This window comes from Phoxinus phoxinus (genome assembly GCF_949152265.1).
Source record: "Phoxinus phoxinus genome assembly, chromosome: 2".
Classification (NCBI taxonomy): domain Eukaryota; kingdom Metazoa; phylum Chordata; class Actinopteri; order Cypriniformes; family Leuciscidae; genus Phoxinus; species Phoxinus phoxinus.
Genome location: NC_136877.1, coordinates 15,598,008 through 15,620,963, shown reverse-complemented (window position 1 = coordinate 15,620,963; position 22,956 = coordinate 15,598,008). Strand labels below are relative to the sequence as shown.

General features: G+C 42.5%; 1 protein-coding gene across 1 annotated transcript in view; it reads left to right on the top strand.

The window, feature by feature from the left end:
- Positions 1-22,956, top strand: part of col25a1 (collagen type XXV alpha 1 chain) — a 421,615-nt gene that overhangs the window by 115,768 nt on the left and 282,891 nt on the right. The window contains exon 3 of the mRNA XM_079599773.1: positions 19,476-19,520. Within this exon, the coding sequence (XP_079455899.1) occupies positions 19,476-19,520 (45 nt within the window). The remainder of the gene's footprint in view (positions 1-19,475; positions 19,521-22,956) is intronic.

Genomic DNA, 22,956 nt, shown 5'->3' with positions numbered 1-22,956 from the left:
TGATAAACCTAGGCATTATCAACTGCCCATAATTTTGAGATGGCAATGAATGTGAAGATAAAAAAATATTCTGGGCTCATCTGATTTTCTGTAAATAGTATGGTGTTTACTGAGTTTGGTCTTTTAATACCACTGTCTTAATGCATTAAGCCACGTTAAGTGTTTTGCTCCCATAGAAAACCAGTAGAAAACGCTTATATAATTAAACGGGTTGCGTTCATATATCTGCTTTTCTGTCCATAGTAGGCTATGCTTAATTAGTATGGTGTTTCCAGAGTTTGATAATATCATTAATTTCTTGTAATTATTACTATCGACCCTAGTAATCCTGATACATGACAGCCACGTTTACGTTTCGGAGTAGACGGTTGCAGTTATAATTTTGTCCCTGATATTATCAATCTTATAAGTGAAAAAGTTAATAAAGTCATTACTGCTGAGTTGCTTGGAAACTTCTGGGTTTGAAGCTTTCTTTTTCGTTAGTTTAGCCACTGTTTCAAATAAATGAAAAAGTCTGTATGGTACCCTGGTGGCCTGTATACAGTAGCCAGCACAAATCTCAAACATGATTTATCATTTACACTAGATATTGTTATATTAAGCACCAACACTTCAAAAGAATTATATTTTAAACTAGACTTAGTAATTCTGAAAATTACTATAAATATCTGCATCAACGAACAACAAAGTCAAAAGCCCATGTTCTATTATGAATACCACTTGTAGCCATGGTAGCAGTGAATAGAGTCTCTATCAAAGACATCCATAATATTATCACATTCGACATGGCACATTTTTATAAATAAAATCGTAATTGACCAACAGCAACTTTTATACCTGAGTGTAGAGCAAAACTAAACATTTGAGTTACGCAGAGACCACAAAATATTTAGCTCAGATGGAAGACAGAGACTGAATTAACTTCACATGACACACAGCTCATATCTCCATCTCTGTAAGTTACTGAAGCGAAAATTAAAATACAGCGGACACACACGAGACACTTGTGTGCAGCAAAGTGTGGTTCTATCACATTTAATGACATGACAGATAACTAGTTCTAGTCCAGTTCACAACGGGGGTTTGCAGAGAAGGCAGTTGGGAGACCCGAAAATTTATAGGTGTGAGTTTGATGATAGAATGTTGTTGTCAATCCCATAATTAACTAAACTGCCCTTCCGAAAAAGTTCTCAAGTGTGCTATTTGTATACTTCTTTTAAACTAATAAGAAAGTATACTTTCAGTCTACTATTTATGTACTTCTCAGAAATATACTTAATTGCACTTAAAGTCCCTGTAAAGTCAAAATTAAGTATGTGTTCTGAGTTTGTCACACCACAGAAAAATGTGTTATTAGCCTCCCAGCCAAATTTGAATGATAAAAAAAAGCCGGCAAGTACATAAAATAAGCTATCAAAATCTTGAAAAAATTAGCAGTAGTCTCAGCTCTCAAACGCTGGGGGGGTGTCCGCTGGCTGCGCTAAACTACGCCCACTCGCGGGAAAGCTGCAGTCGCCACACTCAAACTGTGGAGTTACTGTGGACTACGATACCTACTATAATTATGACATAAGCACACAAGGCAACTTACACTCATTGGTGGGCACGCACTGCCGATGATGGCACCAGTTGTCGGCACGGCCACATTCACAACAGCGAATTATCAGTGAATCCCATTTGTCTCCGACGGAAATTTATAAATCTATCCCGTGTAAAATGATCACTACAGAGGTCGGTTTGGCGGCGATTCTCAGCTCTCCATCAAGGTGGCTCTTCACAAAATGAATCCACCTCTTCTTGATGTGATCGTTTTTCGGAAATTTAAATAATGACACCAATCTGTTTTGTATGTGATCGCATCCAGGTAGTACGCATTTCCGTGACGAAGGCATGTCATGAACTGCTCTGAGACACGAAGGTGGAGAATCCAAACGCAGCTTTATTAAGGGGTAATCCAAGAACAGGCAGGGTCAAACACAGGAAGGCAGTCCGTACAAACAAACAAACAAAACAGGCAGGGACCAGAGGCAAGAGAGTAATCCAGGGACCAGAGGCAAGAGAGTAATCCAGGGAACAGGGCAAGATATCCAAAAGACAAGAAAACCGGGAGAATGCTCAGAAATGCAGTGTGACACTAAAACAAGACTTCGCGGTGAGTGAATGAATGAACAAGGTATAAATAGACAGACTAACAGGATGAGACACAGGTGAAATGCAATCAGTGAATGAGGTACAGGTGAATGTGATCAGTGACAAGTGATGATGAGTCCGGGCAGAGAATGATGGGAGATGTAGTCTGTGAGTGAATGATAATAGTCTTGATGTGGAGTGCCCTCAGGTGGCTCTCAAGGGCACTCCAGCTGGTGACCGTTACATAGCCCCCCCTCAAAGGAGCGGCTTCCAGACGCTCTAAATTAGTCCAGGAGGGAGGTGGAGCGGAGGCGGACCCGGGGGCGGGATGGAGGGCCAGGCCCGTGGAGCGGAATAGGGCCTGGAGACTGCGGCAAGACACACGGAGCAGACGACCAGGGCGGACCAGGCTGTGCAGGCGACCAGGGCGGACCAGGCTGTGCAGGCGACCAGGGCGGACCAGGCTGTGCAGGCGACCAGGGCGGACCAGGCTGTGCAGGCGACCAGGGCGGACCAGGCTGTGCAGGCGACCAGGGCGGACCAGGCTGTGCAGGCAACCAGGGCGGACCAGGCTGTGCAGGCGACCAGGGCGGATCAGGCTGTGCAGGCGACCAGGGCGGACCAGGCTGTGCAGGCGACCAGGGCGGACCAGGCTGTGCAGGCGACCAGGGCGGACCAGGCTGTGCAGGCGACCAGGGCGGAGAAGACCCTTCGGGCGGCCACGGCGGAGAAGACCCTTCGGGCGGCCACGGCGGAGAAGACCCTTCGGGCGGCCACGGCGGAGATGATCGCTTGTCCGAAGACACAGGCGTGGAGTCGGCCATCTTGTCCGAAGACACAGGCGTGGAGTCGGCCATCTTGTCCGAAGACACAGGCGTGGAGTCGGCCATCTTGTCCGAAGACACAGGCGTGGAGTCGGCCATCTTGTCCGAAGACACAGGCGTGGAGTCGGCCATCTTGTCCGAAGACACAGGCTCAGAAAGAGGAAGAGGAACAGATTCAGGTTCAGGCTCAAGCACAGATTCAGTCTCGGCGGGACGAGACTCTGGATCGGCTGACGTGACGTGAAGCTCAGTCTCTGGAACAGGCACAGTCTCAGGAACAGGAAACGTGGCGACGACCCTTGGGTCCGAGGGCTCAGGCAAAGTGGCGGCGGCCATCTTGTCCGGAGACACTGGCTCGGTGGCGGCCCTCTGGTCCAAGGGCTCAGGCGACGTGGCGGCGGCCATTTTGTCCAAGGGCTCAGGCGACGTGGCGGCGGCCATTTTGTCCAAGGGCTCAGGCGACGTGGCGGCGGCCATTTTGTCCAAGGGCTCAGGCGACGTGGCGGCGGCCATTTTGTCCAAGGGCTCAGGCGACGTGGCGGCGGCCATTTTGTCCAGAGACAAAGGCTCGGCAGGACTGACGTGAAGCTCTGGCTCTGCAGGACTGACGTGAAGCTCTGGCTCTGCAGGACTGACGTGAAGCTCTGGCTCTGGCTCGGCAGGACTGACGTGAAGCTCTGGCTCTGGCTCGGCAGGACTGACGTGATGCGTAGGCTCGGCAGGACGAAACCCTAGAACAATAGCCCTCTTGGCAGCGCGTGCAGACATAAGCGGGGGATCAGCCACGCTGGAAACCGGTCCTGTACGTCCATAGACCGATCCAGTGGCTGGCTTGATGGTTGGAAAGACGTGACGATTCCCAGGCCAGGCGGGCGAGACGTGAACTGACTCTGGCTGGGCAGACTGGACGTGGAGCTGTGAAGACCCTGGACTGACCAGCGGTGAGGGCTCTGGGGGTACTGTGAGCTTACAGGGTGGTTCATCAGCCAAGCCCACAATAAATGCCGTACCACTCAAGGAGAGGGCCAGGTCGACATACCCTTCGAGGGTCCAGCCGGTATAGTCCTCCGGCATAAATTGAGCAACGTCATCATCCAGCCCGCTCAAAAACAGGTCCATGAGCTGGGTGTCATCCAACGTTCCCAGATGACAGCAAGACAAAAAGTCCCTCACATACCTCTCAATAGGCTGGCCATCTTGGAACACAGAAGAAAGGAACTTCCTCAGGGCCTGGTTGCTAACAACTGCTGGATTCATTTTGCGGCGAAGTCTTCTGTCATGAACTGCTCTGAGACACGAAGGTGGAGAATCCAAACGCAGCTTTATTAAGGGGTAATCCAAGAACAGGCAGGGTCAAACACAGGAAGGCAGTCCGTACAAACAAACAAACAAAACAGGCAGGGACCAGAGGCAAGAGAGTAATCCAGGGACCAGAGGCAAGAGAGTAATCCAGGGAACAGGGCAAGATATCCAAAAGACAAGAAAACCGGGAGAATGCTCAGAAATGCAGTGCGACACTAAAACAAGACTTCGCGGTGAGTGAATGAATGAACAAGGTATAAATAGACAGACTAACAGGATGAGACACAGGTGAAATGCAATCAGTGAATGAGGTACAGGTGAATGTGATCAGTGACAAGTGATGATGAGTCCGGGCAGAGAATGATGGGAGATGTAGTCTGTGAGTGAATGATAATAGTCTTGATGTGGAGTGCCCTCAGGTGGCTCTCAAGGGCACTCCAGCTGGTGACCGTTACACTAGCTAGCAAACTATTAGTACTACTACTGACAGAGCGGAAAACTTATGTGAATGTGCTCTATTGTTAGGAGAGGGGCCAGCGTCAGTGGCTCCAGTGCATCATCTAGCCCTCGTTTTAGCCCCGCCCAAAAAATCCGGAACACAGCAATGGTGAAAAACTGTTTAACGGTTTAACTCCACAATTCAGTACTTCACAGTTCAGTCTTTGTATGTTTTAGCAATACATTTCTAACATTTTCTAATGTGTTTAGAATTTTTTTTAGAATTGCCTTTACAGGGACTTTAAAGGAACACTCCGACTTTTTGGGACTTTAGCCTATTCAACTTATCCCCCAGAGTTAGATAAATCCATACATACCTTTTTCATCTCCGTGTGTGCTATAAGTCTGTTTGACGCACCCACCGCTAGCCTAGCTTAGCACAAAGACTGGATGTAAATGGTTGCAGCTAGCATACTAATCCAAATAAGTGACAAAATAACGCAAACATTTTCCTATTTACATGTTGTGATTTGTATAGTCACAGAGTGTAGAAAAAACAAAGTCAAATGAGACACAGACATATTTTAACCGTATAAATACTGGGAACTATATTCTCTGAAGGCGAAGCACTGCTACTTGGGCGGAGTGATAACCGCAGCACCTGAGACGCGCCGTGGTGAGGAGCAGAGAGTTCGTTCAGAGCGCGTCTCAGGTGCGCTGCGGTTATCACTCCGCCCTATATTCAGGGAATATGGTTCCCAGTATTTATACGGTTAAAATATGTCTGTGTTTCATGTGACTTTGTTTTTTGCACACTCTGTGACTATACAAATCACAACATGTAAATAGGAAAATGTTTGCGTTATTTTGTCACTTATTTGGATTAGTATGCTAGCTGCAACCATTTACATCCAGTCTTTGTGCTAAGCTAGGCTAGCGGTGGGTGCGTCAAACAGACTTATAGCACACACGGAGATGAAAAAGGTATGTATGGATTTATCTAACTCTGGGGGATAAGTTGAATAGGCTAAAGTCCCAAAAAGTCGGAGTGTTCCTTTAAGTACTGTATACTTGATAGAAAAGTGTATTTGGCCTATTCTTGTATTGAATCTTTTGATCGAGATATACTTATAAAGTATAATTAAGTATTTGAAGTATACTTGGGAATATACTTAAAGTTGTGTTAAATCTTTTGATTGATTAGTGTAAGGCCCGGCTCGATCGACCCAAAGGCGGAATTCGATCAGCGGGGGAAGGTCTTTGCGCATTCATTTTTTTTTTTTTTTTACGCAACACAACAAGATTAAATGGAACACATTTCCTCATGTATTAAACTCGTTATTTCATCTGACTCCATAAATGAAAAGGTTTTAATGATATCCGTGCATCATTAAATAAATGTGAGCAAATGCTCGAATATTCTTTTGAACTCTTTATTGAAAATAATCAATTAGAATAAAATAAAATGTTTACAATTTATTATGTCAGCTAAGTGCATCACGCCAATTGCATAATCAGTTCAAAGGTAATCAATACAATAACATCAAATGCTCTAGGAGAAAGAGAAAAGATGCAAACCTAACATTCAAATACATGATGCTATAAGAGTTTTGGTCACTCTTAGCATCATGGGCCAACTTTGAGTTACAAAAGGCCCCGAGCCCTTTGCTGCATTTCATTATATAGAGACAGAACCTCTTTCACATGGAAATGTGCTAACAATGGAAATTTGCATTTAGAGGTTACACCTTTTGAGAGCAGGAGGCCTTTTGCCTGTAAGTCACCCTTCTGTGTGTTGATATTTCTAAACTATTAAGAACTTTATTACCTTTTGGTTTACTTCTTAGGGAATAAGACATTTGTACCAGTCACACTGAGTCATTTCAAATGATACCAAAAATGTATAAAACTGTATGATAATTATTCACATTAAAGGGGTGGTAAAGTATGATTTCTCTTTTCTAACTTTAGTTAGTGTGAAATGTTACTGTTTGAGCATAAACAACTGCAAAGTTACAATGCTCAAAGTTCAAAGCAAAAGAAGATAATTGCTTTTAAAGAAAAGGACTACAACAAACGGCTTGTATGGACTACACGACATTCCTACGGGTTTAGTGACATCAGTAAGTCTAAAATGTACATAAACCCCTCCCACGGGAACACGCAGTCCATGTTGAGAAGAGGAAAAGTTGTTGTATAAGAGTACATATGTGAGTCAACTCAAACTTTAGCATCCATCTTTTCACATGCAATCGAAAGTCAATCTGTGTGTGTAACCCAGGGTAAAATTTCATGGTTCTAGTTTCCCAGTCACCTGAACACGTCCTTCATTCACATATTTGTGCAGGAGTCACATGGTAGTCTCAGTGAATGCTTTCAACCAATCATAGCACAAGCGCGTCTTGACAAGCTACGGTGAATTTCCCCAATCAGTAGTGTGAGGGGGAAGCCACCGGAGCAGCTGCACTCGGTATGTCTCTACACAAACAAAGCTATTTTCGCTTATTTTCCATCTTAAAATGGTTGGTTGACTAGCATGCGATTTTGTAGTGTTCCCCACCGTTGTCTTTAGAAGTCGACTGGTGCCGCGGTGTGTCGAATATCTTGCGGGAATTGGTGAGTCTGTTTGTTGTTGTGTTCGTTAGCATGTTGATATTGGCATCGGCATCCTTATGTATTATATAGTAAGGTTTCCGCTAGCTTAATGCCAACAGCATTAAGCCATCTCAATGTATTTATATGGGTTGTGGTGGCTGGTAGCATCAGCTTTCCATTCGCTCCTATGGAGTTTCTATTGGAGTTTAATGAATTATAATGTAATCCTAGCACTTTGTTTCAATGCTATGGTTTTAAGTATTTAAATGGTTAATTTACATACTGAATGACAAGATTATCAATTGTGTTGAATGGAATGTTATTTTTGCCAGTTGATGGCGAGCTATTATTACCTGGAACAGAACCTGCCCCAACAACATCATCGCCCCCTGTGGGTTTGGTAGGAGGCTGTGCAGCTCTGCTCAACCCCCCTCCACTCTCATTCACACGCATACACACATACAGCCATTCACTAAGCTTTGGCTCATGGACTATTTGCGTCTCACGGACCATTCACGTTAAGTGGACATGGTGTTCATCTTTTATGAACAAGGAATACAGTCCTATAGTGTGTTGTGGACTGTCTTTAATCTGAGTACTCTCCAGTTGTCCTGAATTGTATTTTGTTTGTTTTTTGCAGATTGGAATTATTGTGGTTATTGTTATTAGGGCCCAAGCCCTGAAAGGGCGCAGAGCCCTATTGTTCTTCTAAGGATTTTTTGTTATTCTTCTTTATAATAATTTTTTTTGTCAAGGTTTTTGCCACTTTTGGGGGCCTTAACGTGCTCAAAAACTCTTGAAACTTTGCACACGGGTCAGAACCCGCGGCCATTAGAGCCGGACTGAAGCTGGTACCCGGGCGTGGCAGAGGGGCTCGACAGCGCCCCCTGGAACGGGGTCCGAAAACTTGGTCCATAAATCAAACACGCTTGCATGAAATAATATGAAACTTGGTACACTTATAGATCTCACCGGTTCATATATCCTTCATGCTCTGACTTTTTACCCCAGCCCAACAGGAAGTCGGCTATTTGGGGTAGTTAGAAAAACGCATTCAATGGAATTTAAAATACTCCTCCTAGACGATTCAACCAATCGCCACGAAACTCGGTTTGCATGAAGTCAAGACATTGAGGATGATAAATTGCCAGGGGATTTTTGATATCTCGAACGGTTTGGCCGTGGCGAGGAAACGAATTTATGGCGAATATTGGAAACAGGAAGTGTGTTATAACATCCTCATACATTAATTGATCTTGATGAAACTTCAGCAGTGTGTTCGCTGTAAGAGGCCGATCACATGGATGTGACTATTGTGAGTCAAAGTTATAGCGCCACCAACTGGCAGCAGGAAGTGTGTCACTTTCAAAATGCTTTGAATTCACCCTCTTATTTTTACCCGATTTGCTTCAAACTTCATCTGTATAATGTAAACACACGACAGATGTAGACCTGTGAAAGGATTATTGATATCTTTAATACTGTCGCCATGGCAATGCTTTAAACTTTTCTATTCTTTTTGGATGCATTTGAGGCTCTTAACATGCTTCAAATTGCATGAAACTCAACATGCATATCACATTTATTGTCTAATAGACATGTGCGAAGTTTCAGAAACGGGCGTGGTAAGGGGCTCAGTAGCGCCACCTTTAGTCAAAAATGGGGTATTAGTTTTACCTACAGTAACCAAACTCGGTACGTATATTCTTCTCTTCGATCCGGACAACTTTCTAATTTACAGTCATTAGCTCCGACCAACAGGAAGTCAGATATTTTGGTTTGAATGTGTACTTTTTGGAGCATTTTCCCTCTGCCCCTCTGTGTGTGTGAGTGTGTGTGAGGAGGGGGACTAGTTTAGCTTAACCCTTTCTCTGCTGTGTGCAAAATCTCTGGCACTTTTGAGGGCCGTAACGTGCTCGAAAACTCTTGAAATTTTGCACACAGGTCAGAACCCGCGGCCATCAGGACCAGGCTGAAGCTGGTACCCGGGCGTGGCAGGGGGGCTCGACAGCGCCCCCTGGAATGGGATTCGAACACTTGTCCGTATTGGGCAAACACGCTTGCATGAATTAATATTAATATTAATATGAAACTCGGTACACATAGATTTAATCGGGCCGAACAACTTTCCCTGGGTCAAGTTTTACGCCAGCCCAACAGGAAGTCGGCTATTACGGGTTGATTGGAGAACGCTTGCTCTCGCATTTGAAACACTTCTCCTAGAGAATTCATCCGATGACCACGAAACTCGGTCAGCATGAAGTCAAGACATGGAAGATGATAAATTGCCAGGGAATTTTTGATATCTCGAACGGTTTGGCCGTGGCGAGGAAACACATTTATGATTAAAAAAGGATGCACAAAGTGTGTTATAACTTAGTTATAGTTTTACCTACAGTTACAAAACTCAGCGTGTATATTGATCTTATCAAGCCGAACAACTTTCTAATTTACAGTCATTAGCTCCGACCAACAGAAAGTCAGATATTGTGGTTTGAATGTGGATTGTGTCTCTCTCTGCCATTCTGTGTGTGTGTGTGTGTGTGTGTGTGTGTGTGTGTGTGTGTGTGTGTGTGTGTGTGTGTGTGTGTGTGTGTGTGTGTGTGTGATATTTTGGTTGGGTGACAGTTGTAGGTTACAGTTTGACAAGAGTTTATAGTTTAACAAAAGCACAATGTTGTGCTTTATTGCGAGTGTACACAAATATAGAGAAACACTTTGAATGATGTCCTGTGTGAACAAAATGACGGAGTATGTTTTTATGTCTCCATTCGATCGAGCCACACACACACACACACACACACACACACACACACACACACACACACACACACACAGCATTCCAATCTTGACTTTGCAGCATGTTCATTATAGCCTTAATAAAATTTAATAATAAAATAGTCAACCTAACATAAAAAAATTACACTGCTCTGTTTAAATAGTCAGTTGTACAGTTCGTACCGTTCACAGTAAGCACCGCTCCACTGTGATGTTTCTAAGCATATATATATATATATATATATATATATATATATATATATATATATATATATATATAATTAAAGCTGCAAGCAGCGATGGAGGGCCCAAGCCGGTAGCACCGCCACCCGGTGCCTTTAGTGCAACTAAAGGCACCAGGGTGGCGGTGCCACCGGCTTGGGCCCGCAATCGCTGCTTGCAGCTTTAATTATATTTAGTCTTGTTTTCACTTAAAGGAACACTCCGACTTTTTGGGACTTTAGCCTATTCACCTTATAAGCACTGCTACTTGGGCGGAGTAATAACCGCAGCACCTGAGACATCACGTTGGTTTTGTTGACAGAAGAAACAACGGCGTGCCTCAGGTGCTGCGGTTATCACTCCGCCCAATTAGCAGTGCTTCGCCTTCAGAGAATATAGTTCCCAGTATTTATACGGTTAAAATATGTCTGTGTCTCATGTGACTTTGTTTTTTGTACACTCTGTGACTATACAAATCACAACACGTGAATAGGAAAATGTTTGCGTTATTTTGTCACTTATTTGGATTAGTATGCTAGCTGCAACCATTTACATCCAGTCTTTGTGCTAAGCTAGGCTAGCGGTGGGTGCGTCAAACAGACTTATAGCACGCACGGAGATATAAAAGGTATGTGTGGACTTATCTAACTCTGGGGGATAAGGTGAATTGGCTAAAGTCCCAAAAAGTCGGAGTGTTCCTTTAATACATGGTACCAACACCAAAATTAAGTTATTCGTCTCTGTGTTATTATTCACTCTTTCGACACCTCCTTGAGACGAACCCTATCTTCTGTAGCCCAATTATTATTTAACCTTCTATAGCATTATTCATCTGCTATTTAACACATATACCCTGCGTGTATGTTACATGTGCATCTCACAACAGTTCCTATACAAGAGATTTATAGATTACCATGACAGAATGTCCTAATTGAAGATAGTTAACTCCACATCAGCAACATAAATTCATCAACTAACCTTTCAGAGACGTCCTGTTGCATTCTTTGAGTCTCTCCATCATTCTCTACTCTACTCTACTAGTTTGAAAAAATGGAATCGGCTAAAATCTATATCGGCAGGTTTAACTCAATGAAAAATCGGAATCTGCATAGAAAATTGTAATCGGTGCATCTCTATAATCTTTCTGATTGGCTGGTATCAAACACCATCACATAATTTGATGTTCACAGATGTTTTATTTATTTATTTCTACATTTGCCATAGTATTGTCGATGGGTTCAATAACACATCCTGCAAAAGGGGGGCCTTGGCCAGAACCTAGTGGTATTTGGGGGGCCTCGTCATGGAAAAGTTTGGGAACCCCTGACCATTACCATGTTTGGTCTCTATAAATTGGTACTTTGAAGATCAAAATGATTGTGTACATGATATATGCCGATAGCTGCGCAACATATTTGTATTACAATAATCTTTCTTAGTTTCTTCATCAGAAACCAATCCAGCTGCAAATGCAAATGAGCACACTTAAAACAAAGATTCATAAATCAACCACAGAGGAATTTACCCGCTTGGAAATTCCACCCTTCTCATTGGTCAAGCAAACCCGGAGAGGTGAGGCCTTTCTCAGGCTTTATTAGAGACCCTGTGAATTCACAGTGACTCTCTCTTGCTGCTGGCCTTCACTGCTGCTTCTCCGGGTTGATGTCTGTGGGGACCCACAGACATAAAAAAATGCTTATTTAGTACAATCAATTCTGTACTGAATCCTTTAACACATATTTACCCGGACCCCACACCAACAGCTTGTGACAACTTTGTAAAACATTTTGCTGGCAAGATTAAGACAATTAGAGCTAGTATCGAGTCTACTGATCTTTACTCTTTAAAAATTTCTCCTTGATCTACATATTTTTCTATTTTTTTCATATTTTTCTAATCTAATTAATCTCTCTCCCTTTACAATCTTGTAGATCTAGTTCAACACGTGACACCTAGATGTCATTCCTTCTCGACGACTTCTCCAGGTTCTGGATGTTGTAGGACCAATAATTGTGGGTATTATAAATGGTAGCTTAGCCAATGGTATAGTCCCCTCTAGTCTAAAGCATGCTATAATACATCCTCTCCTTAAAAAGCCTAAACTTGATCCCTTAGTTTTTAGTAACTATCGCCCAATTTCAAAGTTGCCTTTTTTAACAAAAATTTGGGAGAAGGCTGTTTATCATCTGCTGTTCTCAATGATACATTTTAGTCATGTTTTATGACTTAACGGTACGGATTCTGCACTATTTAAAGTGAACAATGATTTATTACTTGCTGTTGACTCAGGAAAGTGTGCTGTTATCGTTCTCCTCTGTCTCACGGCAGCATTTGACACAACGGAACATGAAATTCTGTTAGAGTGTTTGTGTCTGTGTAGGGATCCAGGGAACTGCCCTGAAATGATTTTCTTCTTACTTAAAGGACAGAAGCTCTGTAGTACAATGCTTGTGGGGTTCCACGGGGTTATATTCTGGGGCCTATATTGTTTTCTTTGTATATGTTACCACTCATAATAATTATGTTGTGTATCATTGTTATGCAGATGACACAAATCTGTATCTTCCATTGAAGGCAGATGATGGCACTATTGTGTGATGATGGACTTCCAATCTGACTTCTGACCTGTAATGCTGCCTGAATCATAATCATACACTGTCCGTTATGTACTATAGTACATACCTGTCATTTCCAAGGTGTTTGATTTTTCACTTTACCATGTTCATGCTCATGTTGAAGTCAGCAGGACTCATCAGTGGGGCATATGGTCCCTAAAAAAAATATTATTAAAACCTGTGAACATGCTGATATCAAGAGAAACTAGGGCTGCACAATTTTGGGAATACATTTTAGATTTGTTCTTGTTAAAATTGCTTTTTAAAATGTACAAAATACACACACATATATATAATGAATACCAGGTTTGTTGTGCCTTGTAGGCAGCGCTGCATTAAATAATAACAATAGTATAGCAGGCATCGTTAAAAAGGAACACTTCAGTAACACTACACTAGAGAAAAATATATTGATTATCACTTCAAATGTTTATAATCGATATGACGTTATGAAATGAGATTGGAGTAAAAACATGGTGCGTTTTGCTTTTCAAACACACGTCGCGCGACTGACTCAAACTCACAGCGTGTGCAGAGAACATTTACTGAAGCATCGAGCAACAGTTCAACTGCAATGTGAAGTTTATGCTACAATAAGACTAACTAATCTAATTCAGAATTATTTCGTACCTTAAAATCTTTCTTGTCTTCAAATCGCGTTCTTCTTCTGATGTATATTCAGTAAGCTCACAGCTAGCATGTCTTCCAAACTCGACGAACAGCAGAGGACTGATGAAGTTTGGTGCTTTGTTTTTGAGGTAATGAGCGCGTTCGCGTGACGCATGGACTATTTGCATGTCAATATATTTTGCGCGTGTGGTCACCAACCTCTCCACAATGGCCAAGACCAGAGAGCTGTCTAAGGACATCAGGGATAAAATTGTAGACCTGCACAAGGCTGGGATGGGCTACAGGACAATAGGCAAGCAGCTTGGTGAGAAGGCAACAACTGTTGACGCCATTATTAGAAAATGGAAATTGTTCAAGATGACGGTCAATCTCCCTCGGTCTGGGGCACCATGCAAGATCTCACCTCGTAGGGGAATCAATGATCAGGTGAGGGATCAGCCCAGAACTACACGGCAGGACCTGGTCAATGACCTAAAGAGAGCAGGGACCACAGTCTCAAAGAAAACCATTAGTAACACATTACGCCGTCATGGATTAAAGTCCCCCTGCTCAAGCCAGCACATGTCCAGGCCCGTCTGAAGTTTGCCAATGACCATCTGGATAATGCAGAGGAGGAATGGGAGAAGGTCATGTGGTCCGATGAGACAAAAATAGAGCTTTTTAGTCTAAAATCCACTCGCCCTGTTTGGAGGAAGAAGGTTGAGTACAACCCCAAGAACACCATCCCAATCGTGAAGCATGGAGGTGGATGCTTTTCTGCAAAGGGGACAGGACGACTCCACCGTATTGAGGGGAGGATGGATGGGGCCATGTATCGCGAGATCTTGGCCAACCACCTGCTTCCTTCAGTAAGAGCATTGAAGATGGGTCGTGGCTGGGTCTTCCAGCATGACAACGACCCGAAACACACAGCCTGGGCAACTAAGGAGTGGCTCCGTAAGAAGCATCTCAAGGCTCTGGAGTGGCTTAGCCAGTCTCCAGACCTGAACTCTATAGAAAATCTTTGGAGGGAGCTGAAAGTCCGTATTAGCCAGCGACAGCTTGGAGAAGGTCTGTATGGAGGAGTAGGCCAAAATCCCTGCTACAGTGTGTGCAAACCTGGTCAAGAACTACAGGAAACATATGATCTCTGTAATTGCAAACAAAGGTTTCTGGATCAAATATTAAGTACTGCTTTTCAAATACTTATGTCATGCAATAAAATGCAAATTAATTACTTAAAAATCATACAATGTGATTTTCTGGATTTTGTTTTAGATTCTGTCACTCACAGTTGAGGAGTACCTATGTTAAAAAATACAGACTTCTACATGCTTTGTAAGTGAGAAAACCTGCAAAATCGGCAGTGTATCAAACACTTGTTCTCCCCACTGTAGGTGTCATTTGAAAGTTTAGAGTCTGAACTTCAAAATGCATGTAGCAATTTAATTAACTCCTAAGTAGTGCTGAGTTATTTCCTGATAAAAAAACACAAAACACAAACATTTTCATAATTTATTAATTACTTTTTTTGCACTATGTACATGTCAAATGACCAATATGTCAAAAACATCATACATCTCAGATAATCATGTGTCATTTGAAAGGTGCCATGAAGTAGAATACAACAAGCATATTTTTGGGGGGCTTTGACTAAACACGAGTGAGTTTTTGTACATGAAGCCTCCCCTCCCCCATGTAAATAATATACTGGTGCGGCATTTGTCATGTTTTCGCTCGTAACATCATGGAACATGCTCCGATCGTGGAAAATGGCACATCACTATTTACAGTAGATGTGATTAAAGATCAGAACATGATTAAAAAGAGCCAAGATCTCGCTTCTGAATGGTTAAGACAGCTGTACATAATCATAAAAACTCCAATATGTGCACATGCGGAAGATAAACAGCATAGATATTTATAAAATCGTCTTGGCATTGACTTAAAGTTTTGTTTGTCAAGATTTACTACAATTTTTTTTTTTATAAAAATGCCCTATTTTGAAAAATAAACTTTGAAGGGAGGCAAAAATTTTTTTGTGAGAGTCTGATGTATGAGATCGTATATAGTTTTACAACAAACGGTGCTCAGATTGCATAATTTATTGAAGAAAAATTATGGAGGGCAGATTTGATATAAGATAGAAATTTTACATAAACGCACGTGCACAAACCTGAATGAGTGGAGCATGCTATCCTCTTTTATACCTGTATGTCCGGGGGAGTGGCTGGCATGGAAATTCCACTCACCAATTCTTATTGGCCTTTTCTGAATATGTCATGTCAGAGTGGGCTAAGACAATAAAGGGACCAAGCCTCGCCTAGGAAATCCAGATTTTATCTCCTTCAGCGCACTCACCACTTCGCTGATCTCAGTAATAGAAGCTCGCCGTCAAAAAGCCTCCAGCAGAACAAGCAGCTGCATCGCAGTTCTGAGGATGCCGGCTTCCTTTGCCGCCTTCAGCCCACTGTTTCTGCTGTGCTATCCGGCGCACCATATCCTTAAAACGCACGTGTGTTCGCTGCCGCGTCACACTTTTTTTTCTAAAAGAGAAGTTTCCAACGAGGCGCCTAGCCCTCTCGAGCTCTCTGCGTGACCCAGACAGACAGTGTGAGTGAGTGAGTTTTCAAAACTGCGTCACTCACATCGGTGAAAGTAAGAAAGAGAGTGTTTGAGTCCCGCCGAGGCCGGACCAACCTCCATTTCTCACACATTTCCCAATCCCCCCTTTAGTTCGGGCAGCTGGAAATGTCAATATTGCAGTGGTGGAATTTTAAGGCTTTTGCACTAGAGACCTGTGTTCAAATCCCAGTTTTAGTTAACAGTTAACACTTTTAGTCCATTTGCGAGTCATGTAAGAATGGCTCTACATGACTCGGATGGACACAATTAATTCGTTTTATGCCTGAGATCCAGTCACGGTGAAACTGCATTCACTCACAGTCACAATGGCTGTTCTCACTTCGAGGACATATACTCTTTTCACTACACTCGCGGCCAGCTTCCTTGCGTACAGAAAGCGACCCTGCCCCTCGCGCCCTCCCATTCACAACGGTGGGGTTATGAGTATTCAAAAACAGGTGAGCCCACGCCGGCCCTGCCCCGGTCACATTCTACAGAGAGACTTTTTCTCCTGTGATTATTCACCAAACAGACGAGCCCACAATTATCCCCCCCCTGTAGGCTGTGTGCCCACTATAAGTACACACCCCTGCACACAAGCACGGTGCCAATAGCGCACGAGCATGAAAACAGCTGAGCGGCCGGGTCCCTATCATAAAGCGGTCCGGCCCCAGATTTCATTCAGCCCACGCTGGAGATGTTCTAAATATAGGCGGTGTGCCTACTACAAAACACTGTCACCACAGTATCAGTTCTCCGCCCAGCTTGTGCGGGAGATGTAATAAATGTAGTTTGTGTGCCCACTATAAAGTGCGCACCCCTACACACAGAAACTGTTCCCACAGTATCAAGCTTTCCTCCAGCTCACGGTGAAAGTGTAATAAATGCAGATTGTGTGGCCACTATGAAGTATGCACCTCTACACACAAAAGCTGTTCCCACAGTATCAGTTCTCCCACTTGCTCTGACGGGAGCCGTGATAAAGGGTGAGTCTGCTGTATTGCGTGCGCCCCTACACATGAGCGCTGTTCACACAGCGTCAACACAAAATGGTTGGATGGTCGGGTCCCTCTCTCAGAGCGGCCTGCCTCCAGTCTTTATTCAACCCCTAGCTATGCGGGCCAAGGCCTGGGAGGCTATCCTCGGTATATCAGTATTGGTGTTGAACATTATAAAACAGGGCTACACGCTACAGTTCGCTCGCAGACCACCACGCTTCTTAGCCGTGGTCGAGACGACAGTAGAAAGGGGCGTGGCTCACGTTCTTCGCACCGAGGTGTCGAAACTGTTAGAAAAGGTTGCTGTCGAACCAGTTCCCCTTTTCATAGAGCTAGTCAGGCTTTTACAGTCGCTACTTCCTCATCCCAAGAAGGATGGCGGCCTCAGGCCCATCCTAGGCTTCAGACACCTGAACAAATCGCTTATGACGTGCCCATTCAGTATGTTGACAACCAAACAGATCCTCGCGCAAATTCGCCCGGGGGATTGGTTTTTCCTCAGTGGATCTGAAAGATGCTTATTTTCACATCCAGATATCGCCCCATCACAGGCCATTCCTGAGATTCGCCTTCGAGGGGAAGGCTTACCAGTACACAGTACTACCGTTCGGCCTATCACTGGCACCTCGTACATTTACGAAGTGTATGGACGCAGCACTTACCCCCCTGTGACAGCAGGGAGTGCAAGTGTTAAATTACCTCAACGATTGGCTGATTATAGCCCAATCGAAGGCTTAATAACTCACAGATCCTGGATCCTCAGCCATCTAGAATGCCTTGGTCTTAGAATCAACACCTCCAAGAGCACACTGTCTCCCAGTCAGAATATTTCTTTCCTGGGCACAGTGATAGACTCTATGCAAATGAGAGCGCGCCTTACACCAGAGCGCGCGTTTTCCATTCAACGCCTTCTGGCATATGCTCAGAAATGGGCAGTGTTTTCTGGCTGGTGCGCAGCACGGAGCCTGGACCCCTACTCATGTGAAGTACCAAGTGTACTCATCTTTTTATAAGAGCTCTTGGATGCGGGTCGTACCCCCTCCACGCTCAGAGTGTATGTGGCGGCCATAACAGCATATCACGCTCTTGTAATCCACTAGGAAGGAACGACCTCGTTGTGCGCTTCATTAAAGGGGCAAGGAGGCTAAACCCATAAGGGGCTAAGGGGTTCCCATAGCATAAGCTAGCCTTACGCAATACGAGAGACCTCTCGAAAGGGAACGAGTATTGCTTAACCTGCCGTGCTACTGTGCTGTGATCTGAAATTGCTTCAGTCGATTTAACCTGGATTTCCTAGGCGAGGTTTGGTCCCTTTATAGTTACGGGCTATACGGGCTCTGACGTGTCAGGGCGTGAAGTGCCCTGAATGTTTCACGCGTCTGAGCCGCCTAGCCATAGGTTTGTGCAGTTGCCGCAGCACAGCCAATGACCGCGCTCGCTCTCATCTGTGTCTGCTGTGCAGCTACACTGCGTTTTAAAAAATTGGCTTCAATATTCTCGAGAAAATTATTTTTCCCATAGCGTAAGTTAGCCTTACGAAATAGTCGTTCCCTCATCTCAGGGAACTGAGGTTACGTTAGTAACCGAGTAGTTATCTTCCTGCTGTTAACCTAAGGGAATCCAATAACCAATATAGTATTCTTCCAATTCAGAGATGCTACCCCCTAATCTTCTCCTCACTCAAACATACCTTGTAATTACTTGAATGTTACTTATTAATGTTATATAGATATAAAGAGGAACATTTTAGTATTTTGAGGTAGCTTTTTTCTTCAATGAATCATTCTTAAAAGCAATATAATTTTGGCTGACTACTGGTTTGCTAACCAAAGATATGCAGTATAAAGAGGCAACTGTACATGACGTTGTATAAAGCGTCTTCAGTCATTTTGTCTGCCCCAACCAGACATCAGTGGGTGGGATTAGTGTAAATAGCCTCTGCCAAAAAGGCGGGCTATTTGTACTTCGTGTAATTAGACACTCCGTATAAATAAAGGTGACGGCTTTCACAGAACCAATATTTGTTGTTGCATGCTGTTGTTGTTGAATCACAGCTGATTCATCCATTCTTTTGCAAGCTGTCTGATGCGCCAGCTGTTAATCTTTGCGTGTGTTGCATAGCATGTTCAGGGCAGAGGAATAAAGGAAGGGGTGTGTTTTTGCGGGGTTGATTTCAATATCAACAGGGTTTCTCAGAAATCACTTACTGCATCTTTAAAAGCATTAATTGGATAAAGCCTTAATTATGTGCAATTGTGCATTGTATGTGCATTGTATTTCTTATTCAATGTTGATGGTATACTATTAACATGTAATGAATGTTTTCTTACTTCCTCTAGGTCCAGCGGGCAAAAGGGGAAGAAGAGGACGCAATGGAGAACCCGGTGAGTTTTTTGTTTTGTTTTTTAACTCCGTTTGTAAGGTATTAGACTGGTTGTCTCACTCAGTGGCCAAACATTTAAAATGTTAAATTACGAAAATGATTTGTGGGCCTTAGTCTGTGGGATGGTTAGTAAATGTTCCCCTTAACCATAATTTCCAAGTGCTTGGAGGAGTCTATCAGTACAATTACATGCCAGCATTGGATTCTGTGTCCAATGACTGACATTCTTAAGGGTTTGGTTTTATGCATTAGCTGTTACCACTTGTTCCGTTTTTACCTGACCTCCAGTTAGAGGTGCAGACACTTTCAACAACTTTCTAGAATACACGTGTAAGTGGTACCACAAAAGCATGCAGTGTGTAATAGTTCCAGGATCACTTTAAATGAAACAACAAAACAAAGTCTATAATCCAAATTATTTGCAGAGTACCAATGGTATTCTGAAGTGGAACATGTGGGTTATACAATGACTACTTTCTTTACTACCATCCATAAAAAGCTAATTCAAATGATTGCATATAAAAGTACATTCCAATAGATTCCTATTTCATTTTCTCATTTAAAATTATTTTGTAAAAATCCGTGTTTGAATCTGTAAGTGTGACACATTAGATGACCAGTCATCTACCATGGCCAGTGTAAATTGAAAATCGGGCAATCCTTCTATAATGCAGGAACAATATCCTCATGGTTTTTGCAGAAACAGCAAGTTGTATGGTTGGGACGAGAAAGATTTGTCTGATGTGCCAATATCTACAGTATATGAGCCAAAACAAAACTGAGCAAAAACGATCTGAGGAAGGAATACCAAAAAGCAGAAGAATGTTTAACTTCAATTTATTGAAACAATAATAAAGGCAGTTTAAAGGGGTCATAAACTGAGAATTTAAATTTTCATTGATCTTTTAACAGTTAAGAGGTCGTTATACTATAAAAATATCCTGTAAGTTTCAAAACTCAAAACTTCCTTGTTATTCAAAAAACAGCTTTTATTGAAACCAAGGCCAGAAAATGACAGGATTTGAAAAGTGGGGACTTATAACGTCACGGGTAGCGAAATACCGTCTTAACAGAAGAACAAAGTTGTCAAGTAACGAAGTACAAATAGTTTGTTACCTTACTTAAGTAGAAATTTTGGGTATCTATACTTTACTGGAGTAATTATTTTTCACCCGACTTTTTACTTCTACTCTTTACAATTTCACGCAATTATCTGTAATTTCTACTCCTTACATTTAAAAAATAGCCTCGTTACTTCTATTTCATTTCAACTATTTTTCACTCCGACTTGTCATCGTTAAAAAAAAAAAAAAAAACCTATCCAGATAAATCGCGCCAATTTCAATTGACCTTTCGCAAAGACCCGCCCCCTTTAGTTACTGTTGCTATGTCTGACAACCTACGCCGCTCTCACGCCCCACTATGTTCTCACGCATCGAAAAATACATTGCGGAGAAGAGGGCACACTGACAATGAGCTGACAGAAAGGACAGACCAGGTGACTTTTGATATGAAACAAAGTCTCAACTTTCAAATTGTGTAATTTTTTTAAGAAATCAAAACAATACTGTTTGGTGGCTCTTTAATGTGTCTGACAGATCACTGTTGAGCCACAGTTAAAGCTGCTCGTGAACCGATCATCTATTCCTTCTAGTTGATTTATAGCATCAAATTAACATGAAAGAACATAAGGAATGTTGTTTTAACCGCGGAAAGACGTCAGTACACTCTTTTTTCACATTTTCAAGTTAAAATCTTCCAATGTTAATCTACTAACTCTCCTGACTGCTTTGTTGGACAAAAATGGCGGATTCGGCGGATGGCGGATTATGATTGGTCAGATCGCCTATCAATCAAACTCCCTGCGAAGGGTCAATTGGAATTACATTCCAATATAGGTTATTGATAACATGCCTCTGAAGTTTGACTTTTTGCACCATTACCATTACTTATAGGCAACTAGTCATCATATCTTCCGCTCCATGAAACACGTTAATGCTCAATAGTACACATGTTTTTTATGTATTTGCATTGTACTAAAATGCGTTCATTTTCAATGGGCATAAATGCGGCTGAAACGAGTAGCGTAGTGCATCACAAATTTTTCAACATTAGGGACCGTTCGGTATTTATGGAATGGGCCACCGGAGGAAAATAGGGGAGGGTCATGCCTTTTTATTCTTTGTTGAGGGGAGGGTCATCCAACTTTATTTAGTCTAGGGGGAGGGTCACCCAACTTTTGTATTCATGAAAACAACAAACTTTCAAAGTGGCTAGTTTTGTGCATATTTTTTCCATGTAGCTCTCTCAGTCTCGGTCCCCCCATAGCTAGCAGATGGGTCTGACCCAACAAAAATCAGACGCGAAAGATCAAGTCCAGTCTGGCGCTGTTTGTTTGACAGTGCGCGCGCGCTCAGAAATAGTAAATGTCAGAACAGAACGCCAATGAAATGCTTACCCGGCAAAGCTTTAAAGCTCGAGCAAATAATCAACTTTTGTGATTGCGAATCACAAGCAGTGTCCTGTGAGTGTAACTCTACCGCTGCTTTAATGTGGAGACATTAAAACATCCACGATCAAAAATTGTGATATCGCACAAGTATAAAACAACTGTTATGTCTGAAAACAAACACAAATAACGCGTGCTACATAGGGGCTGTTTACACCTGGCCACTTGCATGCGTTTTCTCAGATCGGATAGCTATCTGATTTATCAAAACGATTCCATTTACACCTGGTGTGGTCGCATAAATGCGTTTTTGCAAAACGGATTTAAATCCTATCTTCAATTCTTCAAATAGTTTGCACGTTGGCTCATCTGCAGTGATGCGTGTTGCAGTGTTTTATATATAATAGCCTATATACGATTTTTTTGTTAATATATCTTCATTAGATATATTATTATACAAAATTAAAAAAGTAGTCAACACAGACCATCTAACAGAACATTTGAACAACATTATGTGCTTATTTTTTTAATTAACGAAATGTCAATCTTTATAACAGAAGATAACACAATACAACAATCTTCAAGATACAGTAAATCTTCAAATGTGTAACAGATTGTCACCTTAAAAACAGTCATTTGCGTGGTGGAACAAGTCATGTTAAATAGAATTATAGTTAGCATCTTAATTTAATCTTTGTTCTATTATTTTATTAGTTCATTAACTAATTGTTAATTCAACAAATTTAATGTAAAGAGCTGGATACTTATTACTAATTAAATAATGTCAAATATAGTAAATGTATAGTTGCCATATAGCCTACTAAATATTTGACTACGTCGCACGTTAATTTCTGCTTAAATACTGCATGGAGGGATATAGCCCATTCTGCGCTCAAGCGCATGTAATCTTGCCGCAAAAGCAGGCTAATGATAATAGTCTTTAAAAATAACGATGCATTTTAATTGTTTATTAATAAACTATTTTTTT